At 42.4% G+C, this 23,150-nt stretch overlaps 2 protein-coding genes across 3 annotated transcripts in view; one reads left to right on the top strand and one right to left on the bottom strand.

Moving 5' to 3' along the window:
* Positions 1-2: 2 nt before the first annotated feature.
* iqck (IQ motif containing K) overlaps positions 3-23,150 on the bottom strand; it is a 40,898-nt gene continuing 17,750 nt past the window's right edge. Inside the window, exon 11 of the mRNA XM_087809564.1 lies at positions 3-1,164. The gene's annotated coding sequence lies outside the window, so the exon portion shown is untranslated. The remainder of the gene's footprint in view (positions 1,165-23,150) is intronic.
* Positions 9,957-23,091, top strand: gprc5ba (G protein-coupled receptor, class C, group 5, member Ba). 2 transcript variants are annotated; one of them, XM_087809562.1, is made up of 4 exons: positions 9,957-10,317; positions 17,536-18,570; positions 18,736-18,887; positions 19,726-23,091. In XM_087809562.1, the coding sequence occupies exons 2-4, from the start codon at positions 17,538-17,540 to the stop codon at positions 19,768-19,770; spliced, it is 1,230 nt and encodes a 409-aa protein (XP_087665688.1). In that variant the 5' UTR covers positions 9,957-10,317; positions 17,536-17,537; the 3' UTR covers positions 19,771-23,091. The 2 variants fall into 2 exon arrangements, with proteins under 2 accessions (XP_087665688.1, XP_087665689.1); XM_087809563.1 differs by having other exon boundaries at positions 9,960-10,317; positions 18,736-18,863.

Here is a 23,150-nt window from a genome sequence, read left to right as displayed (position 1 = left end):
TGTTTGTGAAAGACTGTTTATTGTTCTAATATTGTGAAACAAAAGTAGCTTAAAAAGTTTTAAGGGGGAAGAAAACAATACATTTACAGTGTTTACTTTTGTGTAGCCAACATTTTCTTTTAGTTTTATTACTAAACATTTTTTTAATATGATTTTTAAACGTTTACTTTTATACTCTATTAATAAAAAACATGCTTTAATGTTTTATGCTAAAACTAAAACAAAAAAAGGTTTATATAATGTTAAAAATAAATATAATGAAACATAAATGATAGTATTTTCTGTATATTGTGTGTCGATTTTTTTTTCAATCTGTGTACAGAAAAAAAGCAGATTCACAAAAAAATCCATGTTTATTGTGTGTATACTTGGCAAATAAAGCTGTTTAAATTAATTATTTAAATTTAAAAGTGAAATATATATGTTTCATTCTTTTTTTTCTGATAATTTCCTTAATTTCAGCATATATTTATAAGCACACATCATCAGTTTATCACCAAAAAAATGCCAGATAACTAAGATAATAGCCACTAATCTCTCTTTTTATTGTATTGTTTAAAAAAAGTGATTTGGTTGAGATTTAACAGAAAAAAGTATCTAAATTCCTCCCTCGAAATCTTCATAAACAGTAATACATTTTTCTATACTTAATCTAATTTAATCAAAAGTACATCACAGTAGGAGAAACAGCTGCTAGAAACGACAACAATGTATTTGAATAAAAACTTTTGTGGTGTAAAAAGGCTCTTTGTCTTTCCTCACAACATTTGATTCTCCCCCCCACAGTCACACAGTCCTCGGCCTCGTCTGGCAACTTATTTTCCCACAGTGGTCCCGTCCCAGCCTCCCGGGGTGGACCGGGCCAGGACCATGACACGCAGCGGAGGAAAAAAGAGGAGGCGGTGTAAAGGCCAGGAGAAGAAGAGAACACTGACCTGCCACTTCTGATCGGCTGCTTGAAAAGGACAGATCTTGAAAAAGCCCGCCGTTGCCATGACGCTCACCTAGGAGATGGCTCCTCGTCGAGGAAAAATGGCCGTTCCTCTTTTACCGAGGCCGTCCGGCGGGAGATTAGTGGAGCTTCTCAGATCCATTCGCATGCTCAGACACACACACCGGCTTCATTAAATCTCCAATTATAAATCCGAGCAAATAGAGGGGAATCTGTGAAAACAGAAGATCCAGAGGTTTGAAATCACGAAGTCTCACGACTTGGCTCGGGAACGAGGTCTATCGACGTGTATGGATTGACGGAACTCAAGTACATTAGCCCGAGGATGGAAACCACAACGATTGCGATCATTACGTTAAGAGGAGAAACACTCATTGTCTAAAGTAGCTCCTCACTTTCCAGCCTTCTATCAATGATGTGCGTCTTACTCATGGTAATGGATTTTAAATACCAGTGTGGGTCGACGCTCTGGGCTTTTCTCTCGGTCTCAGAGCCCAGAAGTCTGTCCCAGAGTCTGAACCTTACTGGTCAACTGATCTCTGGGTGTGTCGGCCAACCTCTTTAACTCATGTTACACAACTACTTATCCACCTCCTGGACTGAAGGGTCTTGCTCAACACAACCCTCAGTCCCTTCCTAAAAGGCCTCAAAAAAGTGGCCCACACTAAAGGATCTTGGTCAGGGTTTTTATCATACAGGGTTTTATCCTCAGAAACCCCTTAGGTTTTGACATTTGAAAACAATTGTATCTACGGGTCTTAACCATACCTTATCTTCTCGGTAAACGTTACCGCGATCGTATCAAACCCTTAAATTAACTCTTGAAGTCTTTGGTTTGTGCTGTGTCTCAAATCGCATACTAGCGTACTCAAAGTTAGTATTTTTAGTGCGTAAGCACGTCTCAATTCTTAGTATGCGCAATGCACACTAAATTGGCGTACTAAAACACCCACAAAACTGAGTATGGTTCGATGTACACTAACCACCCTAAACGGCCGCCATCATAGTGACGTTGTAAACGGAAGTTACGTCATATATATATATACTGTATATATATTCATATACTTACAGTTGTATTTTCCGCAGCAGTAGAAGGATGAGACGTTTTCGGTGCTGATACCAGCTTAAATATCTCGTGAATATTTAGATTCTCATATTTTTCCAAACGTGCAAAACGTGCTGCCAGCAGGTGGTGATAGCGTTCAAACAGCTGTTTCTACTATTCTTCGAATATTACAACCATCGTTAAATAGTAGTAGAAGAAGAAACTGTCGCGTCATTTCCTGTTAGTGCGTAGCGGCAGTGTTTGATTTGATCTGTGGAGAATTTGCGTACTTGTTAGTATGTACACTATCCTGATGCATACTAACTTCTAGTATACCAAGAGAAGTACGCGATTTGAGACACAGCACTGGTGAGATCTTAAATGTGTCTTAGATGTCATTTCCCTGGTCCTAAAAGTAGAACTGGAGTTTCATTCCTGAAGGTCCATGGTTGGTTTTTTAACCTCAAAACCTTGTCCTTGAATGTTTTGGTAAGGTCCTGGTCTTAAAGGTTTTGGTGTAAGGATTCATTGTTGTTCTAAAATTAAAGGTTTTGATCACCAGGGTATGTAAGTAAGTAACTAAGTAAGTAATTTGTATAGCGCTTTTCCAGACCAGGGTCACAAAGCGCTTAAACAATCAAAACAATATTCAATAAAGTATTTACTTTAAAGGGCAAGATAAAACTGATAACACAACAGGAGTTCCAGAGGAACCATCAGTAGATTCTGATCCACAGACCTCAGAGCCCGAGCTGGGGTGTAAGGCTGGATCAGATCACTGATGTAAGGAGGAGTCTGACCATGAATAGATCTGAAAGTAAGAACCAGAATTTTAAAGTTGATCCTGAAAGAAACTGGAAGCCAGTGAAGAGTTTTAAGGATCGGAGAAATGTGAGTTCTTCTACTGGAGCGGGTCAGAATTCTCGCTGCATGCTTCGCTACATAGGCCTGACTTCGTAACATCCAATTCTCTGTAGAAAACCCATCCGATGTCCGGGGTCTCGTCGGATTAATCTCAGTGGAAGAAAGTTTTTAGAACAATATGTGGACACATCTGGACCTTGTCCTAAAAAAAAGGGACTAATCCTTTCCTCTCATCAAACCTAGAAACAAACCTCACGCTGTGACCTTTAATCCCCCCGAACACTGCGCCACTGTGCGACCATCTACCGTACATGCCTGTTTGTGTCTTGTGGGTCTGGGGGGGCGACATCAAATGACAGACTTTTTTTTCGGAAGGATTATCTGTCTGTGCGGCGTCTGAATCCAGGCGGGGGGTTAGCCCAGCGTCTGAGCAGCTAAAGTGTAATGAGCGTGGGGGCTATCCGTGCCCGCCTGGATGTGATAGTGCCTGGTAATCCCCTTCATACCCAAAAAAAAAATCGACAGCCTCAATCTTCCCTTTCTGCTGTTCTAGAGTCAGATTTAGCTAAATACACTCAAACGTCGCCCCAAACAAAGCAGCTTCCACTTGGCCGGGTTATTGCGCAAGGGAGCGGGTGCTAATGCGGGGACCTCGGGAGGCCAGAACCAGGACCAAGTGACAGGGAAGAACAACAAGCGCTGGAGTTTTTTTTACGTAACTTTGCAGAACAACAACTTCAAAATAGAAGTTTGAGACGTACAGGGAAGTTGAGAGGGACACGTTCAGGCCGATCATTTGTGGATTTAAAGGTGCAGGAAACAGCGTCGCAGATGCAGTTTTATCTACAATGTCAGATACAAAATGACAGTAGTAGTAATTGAATTTAATGTAGTATTGCAACATCCTCTTGCCCATCTGGGTAAACACAGAGGGTCCAAGACAACATCCCTGCAGTGTGCCGTCTCTCAAATTGTGCACTTCTCTAAGTGCACTGCTTTACAGTAAACTGTAAGACAGTGCACTTACTTGTGATTTCGACAGGGTAGTACTGTCTCAAATCAAACTCTGCCGCTACACACTTACAGGAAATGACTCGACAGCTTCTTCTTCTACTACTTTTTAACGTTGATCGCAACCGGCCGTCACAACCCTATCGTCAGCCCTTGGCAGCCATTTCCCGCGAATCAAAACAAGTTCTAAAGTTTTGTTTCATTGTTTTATTACCGTTGTTGTGTGGTTTTGTGGTAAAACTAGTGTTTTCTTGAGACATTTATATCGGTATCTGCTCCGAAGTCAGTGACGTAGCTTCCACTTAGCGTCATCTAGGTCACTAAGATGGCGGCCGTGAAAGGTTGAAAGTGTCCATCGATCCACACTCAATTTTTGAGTGCTCATTGCGCACTACATTTTCACACGCTGCTCATTGGGACGCACTTGTGCACTCAAAATATTAAGTTCAAAATTGTGTGATTTGAGACACAGCATAGGATTTGCCCTGACGGTCTCCCCTACACCATCATACCTGATTTTTACACTATAACTCCAACCGGATTATAACTGCATTAAAGGTCTATTTTTATACATAAAGCACAAAGGATTATAATGTGCATTTAGCCGGACTGCAGCTCTGTGATATAAACCATAGTGCAGGGCTCGTGAGTAACAGCACGGCTTAGTAACGTACCAACATTCCACACAGTTGATTCTTGGGAAAATTAAAGGATTTCAAAGTGCTGAGTAATTCGGTGTATTGTGGAAGATCTAGATTCCTGTCAAAAAAATGTGAAACCGACGACGTGTCTTTTTGAAAAAGAGTTGTGTCTCCGGCTTAAAGAACGACCACCATAAAAGACTTCCTGAATTGGACTTTTAAGTCTTCCGCTGACATCATCCTTATCACCCCTGACCAGAACCAGAACCTGGAGGTGGGGGGAGGGGCTGGAAAAAAGTGGCCGTCAAACAACAGAGCCACGAGCGGAGATGAAGGAGGGAGGTAAATCCTCGGCGCTGCCTTTATTCCACTGACCTCACCCCGACCTTTCTGGGTTAAATCCTGTTTGGACCCATTGAGAACCAGGAGACACTCACAGATCAGTCGCTGAATGAAAAACAAGCGAGTCTGGGCCCATCGGGGTCGGTTCTGAAGGGTTCAGATAAGAGCGTGTCTGGGAAAAAAAGACGTGCGAGGGGGGCTTTGCTCTGGTCACCTTCAGATACGATCCATCTTGAACGAATCATTGGATTTACTTGACGGGTTTACGCCCCAGAGTGACCTTTAATATCCATCGGCTAGGGTCGCGGTCCAGAACTGAGCGGGACGGATGAGTCCGGGATGATCCTGCTCAGCATTACCTGGACGTACCACCGCCGCCGTGGAACAGATGGTTTGAGTGACGACACCTCACAAGGCTCTGAAAACTGAGATGAAATAAATCGAGAAAGTTTCATCCATTAAGAGTGAAAAAATGGTAGAACTCGACGTCGAACAGATCTTTCGGCGCAGATTAGCTTCTTTAATCCTGTTTATCCATCAGAGCCACTCGCTTGGCTCTGCTGAGGAAACATATCAACACTTATCAGCGTTACATCGGCTACTTAAGTCCGAGGATTTGTCGTGGGGACGGCACGGCAGACTTCGTAGTACCGTGTACTACACAACGCTCCTGACCACGGACCCTCGTGTACTAATACTACCATGGAAGTCGGCCAACCCTCTTTATCTCATGTAACAAAACACCACTCCTGGTCTGAAGGTCGCTTCCCACAACCTTCTTAAGGACCTCAGTCCTTCTTAAAGGCTTTAAAATGTTGCATACCCAAAAGGTTTGGGTCCAAGATTTCGTCTCATTAAGATTTAAACCTCAAAACCCCCTTGAGTTTTTAGCTTGCCTTGACCTATAACTAATTGAATCAACTGGTCTATGAAGTCCTTGGTAGACGTGACCACGATATCAAACCCTAAGATCAACTCTTGAAGTCTTTGAGTTGCTCTTAAATGCAGTATTTGTCTAAATCTGGAAATCATTTCAACCCTAAATGTAAGTAAGTAAGTCAGTCATTTTTATTTGTATAGCGCTTTTCCAGACCAGGGTCACAAAGCGCTTAAACAATCAAAACAATATTCAATAAAGTATATACTTTAAAGGGCAAGATAAAACTGATAACACAACAGGAGTTCCAGAAAATCCATGAAAAGCCAAATAAAAACGTCTTAAGATGTTTCTTGAAAGAGTCTCCATTTCTGGTCCTAGAAGTAGAACTAGGGTTTTAAATGGTAACCCTAGAATTCCTAAAGGTCTTTGTTTCTAGTCCAAAAAGTCACTGTTTGTTTTTGGCCACAAAAAGTATTTTTCTCTGTCTTGTACTTTAATGTTTTGGAAACGTCCTGGTATAAAAGTCCTTGGTTTTGAGTATGAAAAAAATCATTTCGAGTTCAGTAAGTACACAGAGAGTTTATACATAAGCTTCCAGGCTCTATCAATTTTTGGAGATGGATGGATACTTCAACGAAGTGCACTCAAAAACTAAAATCCTTGAACGTACAATGTCATGAAGTAGCTCCTTGTGAAACTGTAACAATCAAACTTTTCATGGCAGACGAAGGTCCAATCTTCCCCTTCACGCACTTATCTAAACGAGAACCATGGTCTCAGAGGTGAAAAACATGGTGATGCTTTGAACAAAAAACATATTTAGATGTAATATATGGTTATTTATTTATGGTTATCTTTAAAGAAAATCAAGAGTGAAATACTAGAGATCGTAGTTTGATTAGTTGTCCTGGCTTAACCCACTTTCTTTCTCCTCCACTGTGAATGAGACACGGATCAGCTGACCTGGAAAAAAAGAATCTTTACACCCCCAGAGGGTGTGTGTGTTGGGGGGCTTTTTTTATTGCTCAACCATTATTTTCATGGCTTTGACTTTGATGTTTCATATGGACCAAGTGGTAATAAAGTGCTGAAAACTAAATCAGGGGTTTGATGGCGACATGGCGTCGGACCAACATCCTCCACCTGTGATGGTCACTCCTTAGAAATTGGAAAATGTAACCGTCTTCCTTCCACTGGAGACAGATGCATCCTGTCATAGTGAACACATCCTGTAATTTGGGACGCTCGCATCCTGCCGAAGAGCTTTGCGATGGGAGGACGACTGCGGCAACAGACGACGGAGGAAGCCACGGAGAGACAATAGCAAGGCTATAAAACGTGGACCGTGGACTACTGAGAGTACTATAATCTTTAAGGTGAGTCAGAGCTTCCTGCAGGGAGACACGAGCTCTCGACAACAACTGTCCGGACGGGTCCAAAGTTAGCCGCCGCCGCCGCCACACTGTAAGACTATATTGGTCAACAAGTGAGCCGCACACATGATCACGCTGATCCGGAGTCACCCTCCATAAATACTCCCTGGCAGCTCCTGACCCGACACGTCGTCACAAGTACTGGAGAAGAAGAAGTGACTGGTTACCAACTTACGTTCTGGATTTATGAGTATTTATTATTTACAATTTTCTGAATCATTTCAAAAGTTTCTAGAACCACAAACAGGGAGCGCAGACCTCAGCCAAGCAGCTCTACTTTACCTTTATTTTTATATTAAACTGTTGCCATTGCAGGCGGGAGTAGCATTGTGGAACTCGCACACACAACCCACATTTTTTCAGACACAAAAAAACGTCATGCTAGATCAGTGGAGGGGGGGGGGGTATTACATTTCCTCAGGGGCCACATTTTATAGTGGCTGTTGTGAGGGACCATCAGGCCAAAATAAAGCACACAAAAGTTTAAAATCAAGTATTAAATCAAGCTAAATACGCTAAAATTGTTGTTTTATTGCATTTTAATATAGCTTTTTAATCTGAATAATCAAAAATATTATTTGTATATTCACTTAAATCTTTTTGAGGGGCAAAACATACTCACAAAAATGGCAAAAGCAGAGGATAAAAGTCCTAAAACGAAAATACAAGAGTCTAGTAATGACTGAAAGATACATAATAATAATGTTGTTGTTTTTTTTAACATGATCTTTGACCTCTGGAAGGCAATGTGAATACAATCAAAACAAGCAAGAGTGGCAGTGACAGAGAAAAAGACAAAAGTTGTATTTTTTGCATGAATTATCTCTTAAAATGTTGTTATATTAAACGTTATTTATGGTAAATAAACATATTACCGAAGAAAAAAAAAACGCGTTAATCAATGTAGTATTTTAGTATAATCTAATAAATAAAATGAACTGCTCATAAACTGCTCGTTCGTGAATCCTAAAGTAGGAGGTTTGACCAGTGGCGTCAGGAGTGGGATGGTCACATGACGATTACGGGGGTGTGCTCGGGGAAGGTGGCGGCTCTGGCACTGCTACAATGTTGATTTTGAATAATTCATGATCAGCAGCCACAGAAGACATTAGCTTCCCCCGCGCCGCAATGCTAAATTACCATGAAGAAACGTGGTCAGTGAAGGCAGCACGTCTAACGTCGCTCCCCACAATGCAATCGATGGCGATGCCATTTGCTGCTGGCGGTCTGTCAACATCGTAAACAAGAACCACGTTAATGTGGACTAACTGAGCATGTCTGCTGGTGAATGAGCCCAGCATTAATCCCCCCTCCATCGCCCGGGATTGTAACGGTGACCCCCGCCCCTCCCCCCTCCCTCCCATGCTGTCACTCTCCCAGCCTGCACCTGTCAGATTAGCCTCACATCCTCAGCTGCCACTCCATATGATACGGTTGCTTACAGGCCCGAACCACTTGTCATCTGACTTTGCATTTATTTATGAGTCTGCGTGTGAAAAAGGGAAAGTTAGTTGTGTGTGTGAACACAAGAGGGAATAGAAAGTTCTTTAGATTCCAGTGCTGGCAATAAAAAGTCATGAGAAAAGTTAGAGAGAAGAAGAAGCAGAGTATGGAAGTATTTTAGTGGCATCAGAGAATTGAATGATTCAATTTTACATTTCAAGTTTTGAAACTTAGATTATTGATGAAATGGTAGTTTTTAAGGCATTGTTTTTGTAATAATTTAATTTAATAAATCTATATTTAAAGGTTCATTTTTTTTTGTTTAATAATTGAATCAACAAAAGGTTTTTCAAAATGAATGATTTTGTTTACACATAGATAAAGAAAAAACTATTTTAAATTCAATATACTTTTTTTTCTGTAGGTCTTTAAATCAAATATTGCCACTAACACTTTAAATCGAAATTAAAAGACTATGAATTCAAAATTATTTAGTATAAAAAGATGCATATTTTAGTTATTACTGGAATTAGAATATCAAACTCAATGTTTCATTTTGTTTTGGGAATTTATTTCATTTAAATTATTATTTTTTATGTTTTTAATATACTTACCAAGTTAAATATGATTAATTATTCAATAAAAAAAACAACAAGTTAAACCAATATAGGAATTATTCAATTAGAGTATTCTCATACATTTAATACATACAAAAAAAGTTTGAACAAAAAAATGTAGCATCCATTTACGTTAAAATTCAATATTCTGTTGGCAGTGATATACTTTCACAGCAGAACCAACAAAAATATATTGTTTAAAAAATGATTGTACAAAAAAACTTTTTAATATAATTTTGTAAAAGATTTTACATTCAGGCTGATAAAAATATTAACATAAATGTTCATTATTTTTCTATTATAAAATATATACAAAATTAAAATGAAAAACAAGTTAACAAGGTCATGTAAATAAAACAAGTAAAATGACATTTATATTATATACATTTATACATGACATGTTATAAACGTTGTCAACAATAAAAGGGCTTTATAATCTATAATAAACACCATTTGGAACCGGAATTCACGAGTTTTACAAACTTGTCATAAAAAAAAAAATCAAACCAACATAACAGCGGCGTGTGTTGCGTTCAATAACCTCATAAATTACAGTTTGTTCCGAGTGTTTATGGCGACTATAAAATAAGTAATGGGTTTGTTTGCCTCCCGGGCACGATTATTTTGGGGGGCGATAGAGGGTGCGCGTGAGTGTGACGTAGAGGATGAGGAGGGGGAGGGGGGGGGGGGATTACACGCACGCTATGCGGAGCGCACTTGTGTGATGCATTCAGGGACGAGCGAGCGTCAGACCTGGACCTCCGCTTCTGCGCGGCGACAGAACGAGCGGATCACATGATTCTCGACTCCTTTTATTTTCTTCTTCGTATTCATTTGACGACTTGAAGGCTTGTGTGAGAGGATCGGGGGACGGTAAACGATGCGGACCACAGACCCGAGGATTTAAGGAGGAAAATACCATCATCTGTCAAGTGTGGACCGTAAAAACCAGCGGTGGTGCCGGATCCTTGGACCCCATCCGGGCCAAGTCTTGTCCATGTGGACGCAGACGCTCCTAAAATGTGACTGTCCTCGTGGATCGCATCAGTAGAAACAGAAACATCGTCCGTTTGTTTACATCGATTAAAGGTACGTGCGGAACCGAGGGTTGCGTTTTTGGGGATGAATGGGGGGGCAGGGAGTGGGGGGCCCGTTTTTTACACCATTTTGTGGGTGATTGATGGATGTAAACATGACAGAGATTAGATTTAAAGGGTCATAGATGTGGTTGCCATGTCTGCTCCATATGGCCTTGACCGTCCTCTTTAGTAGGATGCTATAGATGCGTTATTCTCACGGTGCCCCCCCCCCCTACACCCACCTACCCCAACCACAATAATTCAAGGGGGGGGGGGTTGTCAATCATGGCTCTAGTTTCCCAGCGTGGAGGTTAGATGTCATTCTTTATTTTTGGACACACACAGCACCTTGGTAACAATGGTCTTACTGCAAACACTCTTCTAGAATCCCCCTCGGGGCCATCATTGTCAAAGGAGAGGGGGGTGAAAAAGAAAAAGAGCATTCTCTATATATTTGCTTTGCTCCTTAGGTCAGCTAAAACCAGGGGTACCCCACCCCCAAACCCCCCATCCTGTAGACTCCAATCTGAACCGGTGACTTAAACACCCACTTGAGTGTGTTTAGAATGGAATGTATGGATCCGGTTCGGTCCATTACGATACATGGTAGCAACACTAGTCGCTCGACGATGAGGGCAGTGTTTGTGTAGCTCCCAGGACTATTTTGGGGTCCAACATTAAACTATATTAGGCACAGTTCGAGCTGTGTATTGTCAGGATCCGCTTTCATGAGACGGTTACTTTACTTCCTCCTGGGTAAAAAAAAGAAAAGAGGATGCATCGCTGTCTGTTCGCTGTATGACTGTTCCGTTATTTTGAGCGAGAGGATACGAAACGGCACGTACGGTCTCTACGACAACACAAATAAATGATGTTTATGACGTTAAAAAGCATCTAAAGGTGACCCTGTGTAAGAGTTGCTAATAGCAAGCTTGTGTTTACGATGCTATGTTGTTTATTATTCCAAAACAACCCTAGATACTAGTATTGTCATTTAATTGTAAGCTATTATATAAATACACAACTATCACAATCCAGTCCAATTCTATTTGTATAAAGATTCATTGGATGATATTAGCTACAAGCTAACAGTAAACAAAATATTATGTTGTTATAACTGTTAGCATATTTGCTATACTGTTTAAATATTTGGACGAGAAATAGTCATTAACTTCTATAAAAACAAACAGCTCATCGTAGTAATGTATTTATTACTTATGTAATACTCTAGATACATCAATGGACAGCTGCTGAGCTATTGCTATTTGCTAGCAAAAAAATCCACCTAAGTTTCTCGCTTTCATTTAACTTTGGTTTATACCGTTTTGCACAAGCTTTGCACTGTGAAGAATTTGATGTTTCTAAAAATATATTTTCCTTTATATGCTAAATACATTTATCGACAAGACAACCCTGTTAGCATCAAAACTTATTTAGCATACTTGTAGTATTACTTCGACACACGCAAAAGTAAACAATATGAAAGTGTCGTCTTAACTATTATCACATAAAGACATCCATTTTCTATTTTTCTGGTAGTTATTTTATACCGTATGTTGGTCAAGTTTCACAAATTATTGTTTTAGTTCCGACTAACCATAGTGAGCGATGTTAGCGCTCCGGGCTACGAATCACCACTCAATGCCGCAGCAGCCTCTGTACACGCTGTGACTTCAGGAATAGTATCGCTGCAGTTTTTCCGAACCAGTCCAGTCGGGGGGGGGGATACCGTCTCAAGTATCAGAACGACACTTGAAAGAGAATGCGGAATAACGAGGCGAAGGGGTTTCAGGGGGATCATAAACATCCGCACTGTTAATTACCGCGTCAATTAGCATGTGGTCGCGCAGTCTTATGCTAATGTGGTGTAATGAGGATGGCCAGGGACGTCTGCAGACACTGCGTGACATAGAGATCCTCCCTCATCTCAAGAGGCGTTTCAGTCTGGCTTTCTTACTTCCTACCATCCAAATGAATGGGCAAAAGAGAGTATTGATCGACGTGGATGAATGGGAATATTTGGGTGAGACGGAGGGGGAGGGACGAGGGAGATACAAAGGAGCAAGATTCGTTCGTGTTATCATACATAACCCCGGACAAAGAATACCTTCATCTGGTTCGGGGTAATAGGCGGGAGTCACCCTCGGTGGGTCACGTATATCTGGGCGACCAGTTACACAAACAATAATCAGGAACTTTCTCAAACAAAACACTCTATTAAGTCACTACAAATATTTTCCTAATGGGGAAAACCCCCCATCCCCAGACTGACATGCACTTTTGAACAAAAAGTCATTTTGTTATTCTTATAGAAGGCAGGACGGAGAGAAAACAACTTGTTTCTTTCTACACAACTTCAGAGCTTTGGAAGCCAATTATAGTCGTAGCTTGAGGCGGGAGGTTTCAGACGACAAAGATGATTTCTAAGAAGTAGGAACCGAGCCTCGCAGACAGGCCAGAAGAGTAATTCCTACCAAAATTAATCAAAAGAACATGGACGGCGGGCCCGGGCGTAACAAACACGACACGGAGGGGCGTTATGTAACCGACGCTTTCAATTTTGGATGGCGTCTTCCAGTGGACGAGTGTGTGTTCTCGCATGCTGCTTGACCAAAGGGGTCACTATGTCGACACCAGATAGTTCCTCCTTCAAGTTGTTCCAGGGACAAACACCGCCAGGAAGCTAAAGCTGGTAGTTACACCGCGGTAATCTTCGCAATTATCACCGCGGTAATTAGGCGGCATCTGGTTCCGTGCTATGTTAATTACAAGAGCTTGTCATTTTACATTTGCCTATCCAGCCCGGAGCTGCTCCCGATGACTACCTTCTTTTTTTTTAGGGGGGTGATTAGTTACTTCACACATACAGGTATGCACGCTGCAAGTATGCAGTGAATTTAAGAGAAAGGCTGCATTCACATGCAAATGGGACGAGCATGCGGCTGCCAGATTGTGTTTGCGAGGGTAGCGGGGAGATATGTGCAGAATGCAAAATAAGACGAACCCCCCACCCCCCTTTAGTGCCAGAAGGCTGCTTGGCACAGAGGGAAGACGATGCCGGAGAAACAGCAGCCATGCAGCAGAACTCTGGCAGGCGCTAGATTCATCTCCCGTTACATAAGATACAATGAAGGAGGTGGTGGGGCGGGGGGGCGGGAAGAGAAAAAGGGAATACAGGAGGAGATGCCAAAATGGAAGAAAGTAAGATAATGTTGGAAGGGAGGACATCCTTAAATGTAGGAGTGAGATTGATATATGTGCCGACAATTATGTCTAAAAACTGTATTGAAAGAGGTTGTGCTAGGAATGACCTGAAAAACATCGATGGAGGGACACTCTTACTTGTCAATAATAACATTTCTTTAAGATTAGGATAACTTGGCTTCAAATGTATCTTCTTCTCTTGGGTGTTCTGGTAGATATGTTGAGTACCGCCAAATTAGGGAACTTCCTGGAGGCGTCACGATCCGTTGCTTACTCTACCGTAAAAAAAAACATCTGTTTTTGTAGAGACGCTGTAATTAATGTTAGCTTCACCCTCGCCTACTTTGTTATCCTGCCGTAGCGCCGTCAACATTTATGAAGTTTTGTGGGATTTCCAGATCCAAACTTTCTTTACAACAATCTCTAGCCGGGCTCTTTTTTCTACCACATCAGGGAGACTAATGTTCTTCTGATAAGAAAAGTAAATGCCATGTATTCCTTGGAGTGAACTGGTCAAGTAACTCAAATGTTTTCATTGCGTGTTTGGAATATGTTTCAGATTCCTAATGTACCCAGGAGGCATAAATGATTTTCACTGATATTTGGGAGGTTTTCCAAAATTCAGGTGTTGACATTACTTTCTAAGCGTGATGGAAACAAAGCTCCTGTTATTTACAAGTAGAAAGCTAAGCTATTACGTGCTAGCTGATCGTGTGCTTAAAACAAAGCAACACTTTGATGTCTCACTCAGGCCTTTCTTTACATAGGGTTTTCAAGTTCTATAACAACCGTCCCAGCTGAAAGCCCTTCGTTTGAGGAACAGTCTTGTTGTGTAGATGAGGTTAGCATTCCATCCGTTTCCATGGAGTCCATGCATAGAGACAATTCATTCATGCTGCTTCACACTGATCCAGCGTTGAGGCCAACAGAACCGTGTCATCTGCAAAGAGCAGTTCCCACAATTCCAGGTATTTGAAGCCTAAGTGCTTCCATGTAGCTAAAGAAGGACCTTCAGAGAAGTTCTCTCGGAACATACGCTCATGAATAGTTTGGGAATTTGCACATCAAGCTAACATGGGAATGTTGAGCTTAAGCTAGAATCCCTGATAACATTTCTCCTGAGTACATCCTTCAGTTTTCAGTTCACTGATCTGCCAAGTCACACTTGAAACGCCTCTGGAGCGACCATCTGTGCGAGACCCCGGGTGAGCGAGTGAAACAGTGGTCACTAGACCGGGTCTCTTCCTACCTCTGACTGTGTGTTTTTCCTCTAGACTGCTTAGCTTTTACAAGTCTTGGTCATTAAATGGGCGACGGCAGCGAAAGGGAGACAAAAAAAAAAAGACAAGGGCGACAGGGGAGGAGCTGTCCACTCAGCTTATTGTGGATGAGCGAGCTCGCTCTAGTCTCTCCCTGCGTGTGATGGTGGGTAACCATGGTTATGAGGGGCCGATCACAAACGGCATCACATTTGGAGAAAATGTATCCATTCAGAGTCTCTCCCCAAGTAAAAATGTTGTCTTGACAGCTGGCGTGTTTGGGTGACTCATCCCCCTGTAAGTGCTACAGATGCTAATGCAGACCTGTAATAACCAGCAGCTTTGAGCAAGAACGAGGGAAGGACGTGCAGGGAAAACGACAGGAAGAAAGCTGGAATTATGACAGGAAGTCGAGGAGCCAGGAGTTCTAGTAATGAGGATGCGAGGGTTATGGTCTCCGAAGGGTAGATGAAAGACTTGTTAATAAATGAATATGCACTCATTTATATGCATTAAGTACATTTTTGCATTTTCCTTCAGGGGTATCCAGGAAACATAGTTCTAAGTTGTAAACAACGGCAACAGAATCAATATTTTATAAAAGACTCATGAAAAACAAGAGATTAGCTTAAAGTTTTGGCTGAAAGTTAATGTCTCAAAACATTTTTTTCAACAGGCTTCATCTTTCAACTAAGTTCTACTCAATCCAAACTTAAACATGGAGGATATTAAGATACAAAATGCAGGATTCATCACGAAGTATACTTTGACATATGACAATATTTATTTCTAGCTAACCTCAGTTTTAGAAGAGAGTAGTTGTAATTTTCCGTTAACCAAAATTTCAAAAGGTCCTCTCAGTACTAGGACCGTTTATGGGAACGTATGTAAATGCTATCTCCCACCATATACCATAAAGTGTATATGTGTTAGCGTTGTACTTTATGAGTAAGGACTGTCAAAAATATTGTTACAAAAAATGACCAAAATTAATGATGTCAAATAGCTTAAAATGGAGCATCAAATAAGTGAAACGTGAACCATGTTAGCCATCCATTTTTAAAAGGGTTACATAAGTAGCTAACAAGACAATGTTTTCGTAGACTTTGGGAAATACGCTGAAATTCAGAACATTGATCGGGAGTTGTGGAGATTCTTCTTCTCGAGCTTCATCAAAGGATTTAAAAAAGAAACGTGATAAAGATAGTTAAAAGTTATTTATACTCGCAACTCGCATTTCGTGCTCAGAGTCCGTTCCAGGCACTGCTGTTCAGCACTTAAGCGTTTCGATTATTTGGGAAGAGCATATCTGGTGTAACTAAATCGTTTGAAAATCCGCTCCACTCTTTTTGACCCGCCGGGTCGTGTTTGGTGCGGCTCCGTCTGGCCCACTTTACCAGCGCTGCTGCGGGGACCGTGTCTGACCCGTGACTCTGGCTGATGTGTGCTTAAATCTAACCGACTTACTGGAAGAGACTGAAAATACAAAACGACTGAGGACATCCAGGCTTGCTGTGGATGGAATGTAAACACTGTGGCTCGAGACTATTCATAGTGTCTTCTAAATCGGAACTACAGTGAAGTCCTGTGTCGGGAGCTCACTTGGAAATACTTCACTGAAATGTACTTTAAAGGACAGTTGACAGGAGCCAGGCATCGGTGCCGGTTTTCCGCTGCACCTTTTGGGTATAAATTGATCATCTTTTCAAAAGTTTGTCAGGGGAAAAAAAAAAAAGCGACAGCACAGATCTCTCCGGCACAAACATCAATAACGCAGAGGAATGCGCTTGTTGGTGCGCACCTGTCTGGTGTCGGAGATGAATAAAAGAAGAGCAGACACAGACAACATTGATTCTGCACACCGAGTGCTGCTGTTCATTTATTCTGATGCTGTTGTTCGCAGGGACGTTTCTCTGTGGGACTGTTTGTGCCGCGGGCTGTTGCGTGTTCGGCTTCTGTGTATAATTCATAGTCTGATACCTGGAAGAAAAAAGCTTCTGGAATACTGTCATCAAACCTAGGTGGGACTTTTGGAGATGGATTGGTATTTTATTGCGTTAATGCAAGTCCATTTACAACGTAATTGGCACTACACAGTCCCGGAAAGGATGTTTATCAAAGCCAAGCTGATTGGACGAGACTTACACCGGATAGAAAACAAACCAATAGAAATGTTGTAAAGAACCGAAACGATACCATCATCATGGTGGGATGTGTTGCCAAGCAATGTCACCGTAAATATAGGTGGTGTTGTTGTTACAAGTTTATAATGACACTAGCTAGTGTGGGCAGAGATTTTAAAAACTGTCACACTTGGGCCGCATCCTACTTGCGATACAATCAAATAAGCCCCGGAGGAAAATCACAGAGTCCACTTAAAAAGCTGTAAAACACTGACAACCTAAACGGCAACAAAACAAGTAGCAAGACAAGGAGGTTCATGGTCATCCCAAGAAAGGTCGCATTATGGAGATTTCAGTGTTAAAGGCTGTTTTTACTGTTTTTCCAAGTACTTGGTTTTATTTGTGTTGAAGATGTTGTAATCATTCACCTTCAATAAACCACTGCCTTTGTTTCATCACTGAGACTCAGCAGCATTGTCTAGAGATTTAGGACGGGGGTGATTGACAGCCTGTCTTTGTTACTTTGAAAACAGTTATAATCAAATTAATGACTAAACTAATGCAATCTCCTCCTGCTCTTTTTTTCCCTCTTTCTATCCCTCTCTCTCTCTCAACTCCCCCTCCATCTTCTCTTTTCTACAGAGATGGCATTTCTCCAAGTTCTTCTCCCGCTACTGCTGCTGAGTGTCCTCCATCGCGCCAGCAGTCAGGACCTTGACAACTCAGAGGACCTCCCCAGAGGTTGCGGCTGGGGCCTCGAGCGCCCCTACACACTTCTCTGTGACCTGGACTCTATATGGGGGGTGGCTGTGGCGTCAGTGGCTGCCGGCGGAGCGCTGACCGCCATATTCCTGGCCTTGGTCCTCCTTTGCCGTTTACGCCACATAGGCGAGGGCGAGAAGCGAAGTGGAGTGGGACCCATCCTCCTGCTTCTCCTGGGGGTCCTGGGTCTCTTCGCGCTGAGCTTCGCATACCTGATTGAACAGGACGAGTCACTATGTTTAATCCGCAGAGCCCTTTGGGGTCTTCTTTTTGCCGTGTGCTTCTCCTGTTTGCTGGTTCAGGGTGTCCGTCTGCGTAGGGTTGGCCGGGAGCGCCGAAGCCCAGGGGGCTGCGCCCTGACAGGCCTGGCTTTGGGTTTGAGCGCAGTGCAAGGCATCATTGCTGCTGAATGGCTTCTTCTCACAGTGCTCAGAGAGGGACGGGCTGCTTGTCAGTACCTTCCCCTGGACTTCTCACTGGCCTGCAGTTACGTGGTAGCACTTCTACTAGCGGCTATGATCGCTGCCTCGCTGGCACTTTGTGGGAAGACACGGCAATGGCGCTGCAACGCCATCTGGTTGCTGGTGACCTGTTTCATGTCCTTGCTGCTCTGGGTGGCTTGGGTGGGCTTCTATTTGTACGGCAACGAATGGTTCGGACGGTCCCCCGAATGGAACGACCCCGCGCTCGCCATCGCTTTAGTCGCTCAGGGCTGGGTCTTGCTCATCTTCCACGCCATTCCAGAATCCCACATTTGCCTCAGACCCCCGCCGCAACCCACCGCCCCAGATTACTTTGACACTTCCCAAAACTCCACACGGATGAGGGAGACAAGCTTCGACGAAGACATCCCACTTTCTCACCGGCAGTTCGTGGAGAACCAAGGATACGGATACAGCGACGAAAACACAGCAGGTGAGCAACTATCTTTTTGGATAAGATAACTTGAGCCGAAAATGTAGGCCAAGACACGATGACGACGTGCAAGAAGAGACAGAGCAGGAAGTGTCTGTTTCTTGCAGAGAGAGACATTGAGTCAGAATGAGTAATTTCTTCCTGCTCTCCTTCGTTTCTCGCCAGGCCTGAGGACGGGTGGCGGCGGTGGCGCCGGGCAGCATAATACCAGCGGGGGCGCTAGGCCCAGCGCACCATTCCGCAGCAACGTCTACCAGCCCACCGAGATGACCATGATCCTGAACGGGGGAGCGGTGAGTACATCCTCCCAGTCACAGGTACACGCCGCTTACACGCTTTTCGGCCGCCTGCACAAGACTGCATGCGCATTTGTGCGTCCGTCCGCTGCACATGAATGGAGAGGTGTGCGTTCACATGCGGTCAATCTTGGGAGTGGAATTGATTTCTTGAAAATGCATGGATTGTTCTTTGGAAATAACGATCATCCATCTGTAAAGTGTTAACTTTACACGGACAGCAATTTGAAATCATCAATATAATGAACTGTAAGGCAGCATATAAACCTGCCGTTACCAACAAGAGTTTGCGCAACTAGAGAATAACAAATGGCAAATAAGTAGCCCCAATATTGCTGTCCGTGTAAACGTAGCCGCCGATACAATGTCGCCATCACTCACCGAGCGATGCGGCCGACTGTCACTCGTTTCATTATGCAAGATAAATGGGCACACCGGCTGGCACCGGCGAACCATTCCCATGCCGTCACGTTGCAAACTAAGCCTTGCATACTGCTCTGCAAAAAAAAATGCTGAAGCCGACACTATGCGCTGGCACCCGTGGAGCACTATCCACATTTAGCTGACAAGGGGATGGGGTCTAAATGTTTTTTGTGCTTCCTTTGCCTGAAAAAGTCATGCTTATTTAATGGGCACTAGAACGGAGGCTTTGCATAAAGCCATTAAATATGAAAGATAAATAAAGACGGGCTAAATCTGCAAGCTCTTACCTTACAAAATACCTTGTGCAAGCGCCCTTTGCAATGGCATATGACAGGACATCCCTCTGAGTTTAGATAAAAAAGCATGGGTTTTAAACAGTTGACGTAACCTGACAAGTCCACACCAACCTAAACCATTCCCTTCTAACCCTTCTTAGGTTCCCTCAGCCCCGCCCACCTACACCGGGAGGCAGCTGTGGTGAGCAGAAACTTCCATCGGAGGAAATTCTGTTTGTACATGAGGAGATTAAGGAGATTGACGCGAGGATGATGACGAGGGAAGAGATCAGAACAAAAGGGGGTCCAGCCTGGTTGGAAATGAACTAAAGACACCAACGAGACCCTTTCCCTTCTGTGTATAGACACTTTTAACACTGACTATGTGCCAATCAACTACTGTACGAGTGTGTGTGTGTGTTTGACAGAGAGAGAGAGAGAATAAAAGTGTTTGGAGGACAGAGCTAAAAGTCTTCCTGGGCACAAAAACTCTCAAGAAGGGTCTCTTAAAACAAACTTGAACCAGCAAGTAGCAAAATAGACCACGCGCTGACTCGGATCAGAACCTGCTTTGACTCCAGCACTGTAAGCATCCCTTGAAACTGTGAAATATATCGATCGCTCTCTTCCTTTCAATCAGGAGGGCTTTTCCCCTGCTTTCCTGAGGAGTAGGCGGAAAAAACATTTTTGGCTCTGTCCTCCATCCATCCGGTGTAGTTAAAGATAGCACACGGGGGGCTTGTACAGCTAAAGCAGCGCCCCCCTCTTATTAATCCAGCTGGTGTGAGCAGGGTAAGGGAGTGAGAGTGTGTGCTCGGAATGTGCGGCCACATCCACGAACACTTCCTATTTTTCTCTGCACTTGTCTGTGAATATACGACCCACCTCTCATGCATGGACACATAAGAAACAAGACAACCGATGCAGAGGAGGAGGAGGATACGGACGATGAGAACGCCACTCAAAAAGCGGGACCGCTGCAGGTCCACAAAATCTAGGTCAAACATCTTCAGTGGACTGAACCGGCCGGAGGAAAACCGTCACTTTATCTCAGTGGGGAAACAGAGCGAGGAAGCGAGTTCTTCTTACTTCCTCTGTCCGTGGTTTGTGTAAAAATCCTGTGATTCTGCCAAGACGTTTCTCTTGTCACTTGTCTTTCGGTGCTAAATCTGTCTCTTATTACACCTCCGAGCATGGAAACAGAGGTGCAGACGCACAGTGACAAAAACATCTATAATTAGAAAGATCCGAAAATTCACAGCGAGGGGAGATCAAAAATAGGCTCATGCGGAAGACTGGAGGAGAAGAGGGAGGGAAGGTAGGAGGGCTTGAGGGCTGCAGGTAAAAAATGCATCATTTTGTATGGCCTCATTTTGTCCGACTCCCCTGGAAAAATTGTGTTTTTATCAGAGCTCAAAAGGCTTTTAACAACAATTTAAAATACACAAAAACAGCAGCGGGGTGAGGGATACGGCTTGCGGTTAACCAACGGGTCAGGGCAGCATCTATAGTCATGTTAACGGCCACAAAAGAGCTGAGCCAAAAGGCAAAACGTTTAGGTTACTGTCGCATCAAACCACTTTTCTCAGCAGGGTGCCTAGAGCTAGAGTCATCAGCACTAGATGCAGAGTAGAGTCTCAATTCACTAAAAGTAAATTAATCTAGAAGTGTGTTGCTACTCCATGGCTTTCCAAAAATATAAAAAGTATTGCGGCCTAAACAAAATAAAAAACTGTTATAGCGACTGAAGGATAAATGAAGAGCTGTCGTATCCTGCCAATTTGTGTACATAGTACATTTTGTACAGCTCTGCGCCTTTTTTTTTTGTCATCATTTTTTCTAAAATGTATTTTTTTAAACGAGACACCAGCAATAATATTTTTTATCTGACTTTATTGGCTTCATGTAAGCTTTTATTTCTCCCTCACTGGTGTCTTCAACTATTTAGCTTTCATTTGTATTTCAACTATTTCATCCCCCTCTTATTAAAGGTCGTTTCTCGCTTATAGACGGAGGTTCAGGTTTTGCTGTAACAGTCATAAAGATTAGGTTTTTTTTTTGTTGTTGAAGAAAATGGCTGTGAATATATTTCTGGGAATATGTGCAGTATACAATACATATTCTGAGGAGACATTTTATAAATAACTATTTAGAGCTGGGCGGTATGTACAGGTGTATTTAAAACAACATCATGCAGTATCATTTGCCTTAAAAACAACGTTTCTGTTGTTGTTTTTATTCAAAAAACGTCACTTCATTTTATTGTGCCGAGACGCTGGTTCAATGAAAACAAAGACGATGCTATTTTAGAAAGTGAAGCAAACCATCTTTTAGGTTAAAAACTTGAAATAATGAATTATTACATAAAAGGTAGTTTTTCTTGATATTAAGCCACTAATAATGGAAATAAAAAACTATTTATAGAGTCTCTCAAGTGTTAGAATCTAGAAAAGAAATAAGCATCAGAAAATTACCCCAAAAACAATAAATATAAATATTATATAATAATTAAAAAAAAACTGCAATTATGTCAATAAAAAAAATGGAACTTCTTTCTAACAATGGATCTTTTTTTTACCTTTTATATACATTAAATCTGATATATATTTTTTCAATATTCACTTACAAAAAAACTGTAATAAGATATATTAAGAGTGGAACTAGTAGTAAATACAAAATAAAATAGTTTTACTCACAGGGCTGCATAAATGCCATCAAAGGGGCCTCATGAGAAACCATAACATTTAATTGTATTTTACTAACATTTAAGTCGATTTTGAGCAGACCTCGATCACGGAGAGGGTTCGACACACCTACACTATCCCTCTACATACCGCTCGGCCCGGCTCAAACTTTTAAAAAAAAGTGCTACCGTCACGTCCACGTCGAGCCCACTGTGGGTTGAAATAAGGTCATAGTTTGCCGGTTCCACAACAAGAGGTGTCCTCAGGGTTTTCGAGCGTCAGAGACTAAAAATCGAAAGGAGTTCGAGTCATGTGACTTCGAAGTAAAAAAAAACAACAAAAAGGATCACATGACTCTTGATTTTGCACTTGTCGACTACCTATCTGTGCATGCTTCTCACCATTTCTACATGTAAGACCTTTTTCTCAGATGTACTTTTGAAGACTTAACTATTTATGTAACAGGTCATGTGACAGCAATCCTCATGTCAGTGTTTCTCAGATGACACGTTCAATGTCTGTGCTTTTCTTAAACACACGCGGGAAAAAAATGCATCGTTCTAAAGAGTGCGAAGAAAAAAATAAAAATGGAGGAGTCGGATGGATCTCACACACAATAGGTTCTTCACACCTCCCCTTGGTTTTTGACCTGTCCTCCCTCCCCTCTGGACTTGTCCCGCCGTCACCCTGGACGGGTCCCTATTGGTTTTCTCAGCTGTGACCGTGCAGTGAACGCCGCATGCTTATGTATAAAACTCCCTCATTAGAAGAAAAAAAACAACTGTTAACTCTTTCTGTAACCGGGGAAAAAAAAGTTCAATAAAAGTGTCATGTTTGTAGCAATCGATGGACTCTCTGAGCGAGAAAGACGTCATTTCTGTTGACGGACTCCCGTTTGATCG

Source organism: Callionymus lyra, chromosome 15 (genome assembly GCF_982586985.1).
Source record: "Callionymus lyra chromosome 15, fCalLyr1.hap1.1, whole genome shotgun sequence".
Taxonomy (NCBI): domain Eukaryota; kingdom Metazoa; phylum Chordata; class Actinopteri; order Syngnathiformes; family Callionymidae; genus Callionymus; species Callionymus lyra.
The sequence above is the reverse complement of the archived record's forward strand: the minus strand, read 5'-3'. Positions and strand labels throughout refer to the sequence as shown.